This window comes from Schistocerca gregaria, chromosome 5 (assembly GCF_023897955.1).
Source record: "Schistocerca gregaria isolate iqSchGreg1 chromosome 5, iqSchGreg1.2, whole genome shotgun sequence".
Taxonomy (NCBI): Eukaryota; Metazoa; Arthropoda; class Insecta; order Orthoptera; family Acrididae; genus Schistocerca; species Schistocerca gregaria.
In genome coordinates this window covers 186799151-186808194 of record NC_064924.1, presented here as the reverse complement: position 1 = coordinate 186808194, position 9044 = coordinate 186799151, and the positions used below count along the sequence as shown (strand labels likewise).

Sequence of the window (9044 nt, the reverse complement as noted above, 5' to 3'; positions counted from 1 at the left end):
TCTCCTCCTTACACGTGGCATCACAACAACGTTTCACCAGGCAACGCCGGTCAACTGCTGTTTGTGTATGAGAAATCGGTTGGAAACTTTCCTTATGTCAGCACGTTGTAGGTGTCGCCACCGGCGCCAACCTTGTGTGAATGCTCTGAAAAGCTAATAATTTGCATATTACAGCATCTTCTTCGTGTCGGGTAAATTTCGCGTCTGTATCACGTCATCTTCATGGCGTAGCAATTTTAATGGCCAGTAGTGCTCTCAGAACACATAAATGATAAACAAAAGAGGATGAGCCGTAAGTAATTGAAGCCTACTGAAATAACAGCTTTCGACTGTGTAAAACGTAATTGTAAACAATCTTTAATTTTCATGGAAATGACAATGTTCCAAGACAAGAAAATAAAATGCCTATCGTAACGAAAAATCGTAATTTTTTTAAATGTGAAAGACGAAACCAATATCAATACACTCCGGTTGGAGCTTGGAAATGTGAGTCACTTTGTGGCGATGTGAACACAGTGGAAAAACTGATTCCATGGCTGAAGAAAGCTGACATTATGTGAGCAACGACCATATAAATCCACTGAAGTGGTCTTTACAGGTGCACATCATGTAGATACCTACCTGTTCTAATAGAAGATGTCCGCAGCATCCTTAGAATTGACGACACGTTAATCACTCTATAGAATACTCTAACTTAACGAAAGCTATTGGAACGCCAAGTGTGTCTAGTTGCTCACTCGGAGTGCAGTATCGAAAAGTTACGTACCAAATGTTAGATGTTACTTTTATGACATGATTGTTTACTCTTATGTCCAATCAGTACTGTGATGTACCTGCCACCTCCTCCCAGAAAACAGCAAACGAAAAGGAAATGTATGCCAGATAACAGTCGATACCATTTATTTGATAATAATTACGTATGACACTGACCATGACGACAAATCTGATAGAAGGAACTGGAATTTTAAGAACGTCTGAGTGTGTATGACCAATGATTACGCTACAACTTGTTTTACATGAATGCAGAAAGAATGAGAGATTTTGATCAGTTTTCCTTAGGATCCTCCATTGCCATGCCACCATCGATAAACCAACGGAGATTTCCGAGGTTAGTGTAGACTGCGCCATCGGACTCGCATTCTTCGCTTGCCCACGAGCTAATGCCGACCTGAGTGCTGCCACTGATGAGCGGACCGCCAAAGTCGCCGTTGCAGGTGCTCTTGCCGGCCTCGCCAGCATAGATCATGCGGTCGGTGACGCCAAATCTGGCCACGCAGCTGGCTCGGTCGATGACGGTGATGTCCACCTTCATTAGTGTGGTCGACGCCTCCTGTCCCGTGGAGGCTGTGGCGCCCCAGCCGGTGACGGTGACTGCGAGGCCACCTGGTGGATCGTAGCCGTCGGCTGGCAGATTCACGATCTGAATGTTGTCACCGATAGGGAAAATAGGTTTTGCCTGGAACGTAGAAAGCAGTTCGTAAATTTCTGATTATGGGCATGAACAATATCGGGCGATGCATTGACCAAGTTAAGCAGTCAAATATAGATATACATAGAGTTTTTAATGAAACTTTGATAACACTCTATATGGAAGTACTACTGAATAAAAACTGGAACCAGCCACACATATTGATGAATGATTTACCCCACGTAACTAATGTCATGGTTGAGAGCAGAGCCTAATGCGAGTGAGGTCATGTGACCAGAGTCATCTTCTTTTATAACGTGTGGAATCTAATTATTGACGTCTCGTGGCCTGTGCACTCCCCTCCACTGTGATACAATTTCAGAAGAAAAACTAGATGATTTAATCAACGGAAAGAGCTTCATAAACTGAGCAAGTCAGTAACGATTTCACCCTTCGTGGCACCTAATGCAAGCAGCTGTTCGTCTTAGCCCTGATTTACGGAATTGTTTGATGTCCTCCTGAGATATATCGTACCAAATTTCGTCTTGCTAGCGCGTTAGACCTTAAAATCCTGAGCTGGTGGGAGGCCAACGTAAAGTCCCGAGCGACTGGAAAAAAGCGCAGGTGACGCCTGTATATAAGAAGGGTAGAAGGATGGATCCTCAAAATTACAGATCAATATCCTTAACATCAGTTTGTTGCAGGATTCTCGAACATAATCTGTGTTCGGATATAATGAATTTTCTGGAGACAGAGAAGTTACTGTCCATGCATCATTACGGATTTAGAAAGCATCTCTTCTGCGAAACGCAACTCGCCCTTGTTTCACATGATATCCTGCGAACCATGGATGAAGAGTATCAGACGGATGCCTTGACTTCCGGAAAGCTTTTGACCCGGTGCCCCTTGATGACTCCTAACGCACGAGCATATGGGATTGGTTCCGAAATATGTGACTGGGTCGAAGACTTCTTAACTAATAGAAGCGAGTACGTTGCCCTCGATGGTGAGTGTTCATCGGAGGTGAGGGTATCATCAGGAGCAGCCCAGGGAAGTGTCGTAGTTCCGCTGCTGTTTTCTATCTACATAAATGATCTTTTGGATATGGTGGATAGCAATGTGCGGCTGTTTGCTCATGATGCTGTAGTGTACGGGAAGCTGTCTTCGTTGAGTAACTGTAGGAGGATACAAGATGACCTGGACAGAATCTGTGATTGGTGTAAAAAGGGCAGCTAACTCTAAATATAGGTAAATGTGAATTAATGCAAATTAATAGGTAGAAGAGTCCCGTAATGTCTGAATACTCCATTAGTAGTGTAGCGCTTCACACAGTGACGTCGATTAAATATTTGGGCGTAACATTGCAGAGCATCTAACGGCAGTTGCAGTCTGGAACCGCGCGACCGCTACGGTCGCAGGTACGAATCCTACCTCGGGCATGGATGTGTGTGTCGTCCGTATGTTTGTTAGGTTTAAGTAATTCTAAGTTCTAGGGACTGATGATCTCAGATGTTAAGTCCCATAGTGCTCAGAGCCATTTGAACCAATGGCAATTGTGGGGAAGGTGGATAGTCGTCTTCGGTTCATTGGTAAAATATTTGGAAGATGTGGTTCATTTGTAAAGGAGACCCCTTATAAAACACTAATACGACCTATTCTTGAGTACTGTTTGAGCGTTTGGGATTCCTATCAAGTCGTATTGTGGGAGGACGTAGAAGCAATTCAGAGGCGGGCTGCTAGATTTGTTATTGGTAGGTTCGATTATCACGCCAGTGTTACGGAATTGCTTCAGGAACTCTGGTGGGAGTCTCCAGAGGAAAGGAGGCGTTCTTTTTGTGAATCGCTACTGAGGAAATTTAGAGAACCAGCATTTGATTGTGCCCGCAGTACAATTTTACTGCCACCAACTTATATTTCGCGGAAAGACCACAATGATAAGAGAGATTAGGGCTCGTACAGAGGTATATAGGCAGTCATTTTTCCCTCGTTCTGTTTGGGAGTGGAACAGGGAGGAAAGATGCGAGATGTGGTACGAGGTACCCTCCGCCACGCACCATATGGTGGATTGCGGAGTATGTATGTAGAGGCTCTTGCCCATAATACTCCCTCGACCGGCGAATGAGCTGGTGATCTTGCTGGCCAAGGTAGGCTTTACAAGCAAGGTAGGCTCTACAAATACTCGCTGTGTGCAGGCCGGCAATACGTTAGTGAAATGTAAGCCCAGGATAGATTGCATGAAGGGCAACAGAACGGAGCGTAGAATATCATCGAAATACTACTGTGATGTAAGGGTACCGTGGGTGAGAAGCGAAGGAGTCCTGCCAGGAAAAGGAATGGCACTCTGCCTTATGTTTCATAGGGCGTGTCAAGGTCGTATCGTCATCTCATTGCTGTCTGGGGAAACTGGTCATTGGCGGTTCATTTCGAAGCGGGAGTCACTGTAGAAGACAGTTCTACTGCAGTCTATTCCGGGCTGCAGACGTGTCTTGAGACGCCTCAGATAGCGCTGGGTTTACCAAGATCAATGTTGCCTGCTGTACAACCTGAAAACCAGGAGTCTGTCTGGGGTACCATTTCTTTTCATCGCAGAACCCCTTTGGTTGTCATTGGCGCAACTCTTACAGCACATTTGTACGGCGCCTATATGCAACGTGTCAGTCTGTAACCCTTCACGGCTGACCATCCTGGGTATACTTTTCAGCAAGTTAGGCCCACCCACACACACAGCCAGAGTTTCTATTGTTTGTCTTCGTGCTCGCCAAATCGTAAATTTGCCAGCAACGTCGCCGAATGTGTTCGGAATTTAGAACGTTTGGAGCAGATGGGCAGTCCCTCGAACCATTCTAACGATCTAACGCGCCAGTGGGTCACATTTTAGAACGAGATCCCTCAGCAGGATATACAAAAGCACTGTCAATACAGGGTGCGTCAAAAAAACGTATACAAGTTTGGAGCGCCATAGAAAATTTATTTCCCGTTCTACAATGTTAAATTTTTGGAAATGGAAAGCTTAAAGTCCAATTGGAAAATTAAATGTACGTTGCAAATGTGATTAATGTTCAAACTGGTGGCCTTCAGCATCAATACATTCCTGAGTACGAGTCACCACTGATTCCGCACATCGTACCAAAGTGTCCAATGAGATTTCTGCGCACACCGCCTGAATCTCATTCCAAAGTGTGTCCAGGTTACGTGGTCTACGTTTGCATACCTCATCTTTTACTGTGCCCCATGAGAAGGAATCTAGCGGCGTGAGGTCTGGAGAGCGTGCAGGAAACTCGATTGGTCCCCTGCGTCCTATCCACTGGCCTCGCAAATTGTGATCCAGGTATGCTCGTATATCCCTATGATAGTGCGGCGGGGTACCATCTTGTTGGAAATAAAACTCATCATTACCGTGTAATGCACGAATGGCAGGGAATATGGAGTCACCAAGCATTGTTAGGTACGTTTCTCCAGTAACAGTGCCTTCAAAGCGGAAAGGCTCAATGAGTCCCCTAGCAGACAAACCACATCACACGTTTACACCAGGCAAATTCACAGCCTTTTCAAGTGTAATGGAATGTACTCAAGAAACTTGCCTTTCTTCAGAATGCGTAGCACCCTACTAGCACTTCCTCGGGTATGGATGTGTGTGATGTCCTTAGGTTAGTCTGGTTTAATTAGTTCTAAGTTCTAGGCGACTGATGACCTCAGAAGTTAAGTCGCATAGCGCTCAGGGCCATTTGAACCATTTGAACAACGATATGGTGTCAGCTGTTTGGAACCGAGAAACACAATCTTCCACGACATATTGGATATACTTCGGGGTTCGTGCTCACAAATTCATTGCACACTACGTGCCTTCCATTCAGTTACGTTCTTAAATGCGCCACTGAACACACTTTCTTTCAGAAAACCCCACAGCTAGAAGTCACTCGGACTAAGGCTATGTGTTCTGGATGACCATACAGTTGGGAAATCACGACTGATAATTCCAACATTTCCGAAAGGTTTTCCCATCAGCCCCTTCGTTGGCGCTGCAGTGTGCGAAGTAGCGCCATCTTGCATAAAAATAAACCTAACCACACATCCGTGAAGCGATGGAATCATGTTGGAGCGCTAAAGTATCTCTTTGCGTGTACCAGTAACAGCAGAACTTATGGGAACCCGTAGGACTCACTTCCCAGAAAAAAACTGCCCTACGAGAAAAGAAGCCGTCAGACCCCGCACTCATTTTTGTAGAGTGAAGTGGTATAGGCTGGTGTGTGTGCTGATTTTCCGTTGCCCACAATCTGCAGTTCGGCACATTGACGGAAATGGGCTTCGTCTTGCTCACAGAGTGTTCCACGGCCATCACTGCCCACTTATATGCGAGCAAGAAATTCCAGAGCAACCGTTTGTCTTGCTGGTAGGTCAGCAGGCAGCGGGTTGTGAACATGGTTGATTTTATATGTCAATGTACGATGTTTCGCAGGATTTTATGCACCTTGCTCGCAGCCATGTTCAACGTTCGGGCAATTCTCCGTGTGTTGCATGTTCGTACACCAGCGCCCTACTCAACCTGAAATGCTGTGGCCGCATCTTCTACAGACGGCTGACCAACCGCTTCCCTCCTTCAGCCACGTTGCTTTAAAAAAAAACATTCTCTCAGAGTACTGCAACTATTTTCTCCAGACCTTCAGCAGGCATCGAACAAATACCTGTTTTCTTACCCCCGAGTGTCCGGAATTTCTGCAGGGTTCTGGGGCACAATCACCGTTATAGTAAGAGATCTTTACCTGCAGCGTGCGATCCGTCATGCATACTGTTATGATGGGTGTCTCTCGGAGCTAATAGAGAATCACAGTTTTCCTCTCGTCAGTTGGTGTGTTGGTGTGCATATTCTGACGCTTACAGCACTATCTATTAGTCAAACTTTCATTTTTTTCTTTTCTTCCATGACGTTTCCCTCTGCGCCATTAATATGCTCTTCAGGGTTGACGTCATTCTGAGCAGTGGTTCTCTTTCTACAGTGTTGCTAAATTGGAATTCTAATTAAATGGTTCAAATGGCTCTGAGCACTATGGGACTTAACATCTGTGGTCATCAGTCCCCTAGAACTTAGAACTACTCAAACCTAACTAACTTAAGGACGTCACACACATCCATGCCCGAGGCAGGATTCGAACCTGCTGCAGACTGGAACGTCTAGAACCGCTCAGCCACTCCGGCCGGAAAGTTCTGATTATAGTCCCCTGTATATACAGGACGCCATGCAATAAATTATACAGCGTTTTGAAATTGGAATTTTAATTATATCCCCTGTATGTACAGGAGGCTATCCAACAAACTTTACAACTGCTTAATGTGCTTTAGGATCTCTGTTTAAAATACAATGACTCCGTAGTCCATAAACAACTGTACAGTGAGCCTTACGGCACACAGGTCAAGGAAAACAGTAGCCTGATTATACTGAGTGTCACGACGGGACAGGGCTGCTTAGATTTACTTACACGGGGGAGAATTTAAAAGAGACCTTTTGCGTCATACCACATACAATTTAAATAAATGAATAAGGGGAGGCAAATGCTTGACCTCGAGGGCAACAGAGAAGCAAAAACCGCCAGTAGGCGATCAGATACACAGACGGGACGAGCAAGGCTCGGCGAGGAGTATGGAAAACGAACGAATAGCCGAAAGTAAGTATCACGCAGATGGCTACTTCGGAAAATAGCAAATGACGAGTTATACGTTATTGATGCAATCGACTGGTCAGCTGGATTGCCAAAATAAATAGGTTTTTTCTTCATATGTATTAGAAAATCTCTTTGCTAGATAAACATACCAAATCCTGGACAAATAACATATTAAATAATGACAACTCTGCCCTTTAGCACATATATAGGCAGAATTAAACACTTAAGGTTAGTTCCATCCGGAATAGCGCGCTCCGCGATCTTATTCATAAAAACCGTTATAGAAGGAAGGGCAGCACAGGTGGTTCATTTTTAATCTGTTTATTTCAGATCTAAATCAGATACTGTCGGCTATTTTTAGTGCTACATAACTACACGAACGCAATAAGAATCAGTCATTAAAATATAAATAAAACCATTTTGTACAAAAATCTGCTTGTAAACAACAAATTTACGTACCAGTTATACCTTAGTCATGATACCACATCATAACTATGACAGCACATGGTACCGTTTCACTTTACAGATAAGAAACATCGTTTAAACTAACCTCACTGCTTACCTTCCCATACAGATAACCTTCGTATGTGACCTCAATAACAACCATCTCTACTACTGTCCGTTGTGTTCCACACATTTTAAACAGATTGAAAACGTAAAATGTAATTCCGTTACATTACATTAAAATAGCAGCCTTAAATACTGATTACCATGGGATCCCTATATACAAAAATATGTTCAGTGATTGTGCTAAAACAAAATGGAAAAATTCACACGTAGGTGACGCAAATTAAAATACCCCATCTGTTTTCAATAAAAACCAAAATCAGTACTTACGTTACAGAACAAGACTAGCTTACGGCTACATATCGCACAGTGCGTGCATAAATAACTCTTCTACACTGGCGTATATTATGGAAACTTCAGGACAGATACCATCGATACTGTAATCATGAAGAAGTCATGCGTGCACAGCACACTATTCCTAACTGACGGCATAAAGTTTGCTTAGTGACGGAATTCCATCTATCGTGAAGTGTTCGTGTGTTCGTATAGTCATGGGGACTGAGATTGGCACAACTCTTTTAACAAATATGGGCCATGTTAAACTAATTGGTTGGAGAAGAATATGAGACAGCCAGTTGAGTATGGCAACACTCAGGGACGTAACTCTGGAGGATGCAAACATCACGTTGGAAGGACGCCGTTGGCAAGACGGGAAAGAAAAAGCTTGTGACCCAGACTGCTTGACACACCCCATCTGTTTTGCCAAGAGGCGTGTCCAGCCGTATACAGCACAGCTACCCGCCGCTTTGCAGGGCTGCCAGGCACTGACAGCTATCTGCAGTGCGCCTTACGTCACGCAGATAACAGCCTTATCAAAGCCCCTCAAAATGCAGTACAGCTATCATCAAAGGCCGCCTGTCAGTTTGTAGCAGAGCAAACTAGTTGAGACCGACCTTGAGTGTCTTGTAATTGATAACGGGCAATGCCACACTCAGGTGCAATTTAAGATATTATGATTTGTCTGATTTGATATGTAAATGCTGCACTCAAGTGCAATTTGATAATAAAACTTATAAAATTTCGACCATTTGATATAATAAATGTAGTGTGAGAGAAACAAGATGGTAATTATTAATAACCGATGATACAACGGCTGATGAAAACAAACTTTTATTGTAATCCTGTAATTCCGATGTATAAAGATGTACGGGAAAATTAAGATACAATTTCGCTCAAGAGGTAAAAAGAATCTCATTTAAAATGAACATTTAGATCTTATTTTATCTTCCTTTACCTTTTCTGTGTTCTCACATGAGCTGCATGTTAAGTAGTGTATGTATCAATAATTCATGACAATATTTATACATTTTACTTACTAGAATGTTTGAAATATTGTTTCTATGAGCCATTTAGGTACAGTAGCCAAATATTAATCAGCGTCGGAAGAGAAGAAAGCACAGCTAAGAAATCCG

At 43.6% G+C, this 9044-nt stretch overlaps 1 protein-coding gene across 1 annotated transcript; it reads right to left on the bottom strand.

Annotated features, from left to right (window-relative positions):
* Nucleotides 1-1045: 1045 nt before the first annotated feature.
* Nucleotides 1046-7672, bottom strand: LOC126273282 (uncharacterized). Its single transcript, XM_049976827.1, has 2 exons — nt 7628-7672; nt 1046-1456 (listed from the first exon to the last, which is right to left on the bottom strand). Exons 1-2 carry the CDS (start codon nt 7670-7672, stop codon nt 1046-1048), a joined length of 456 nt encoding a protein of 151 aa, XP_049832784.1.
* Nucleotides 7673-9044: the final 1372 nt, after the last annotated feature.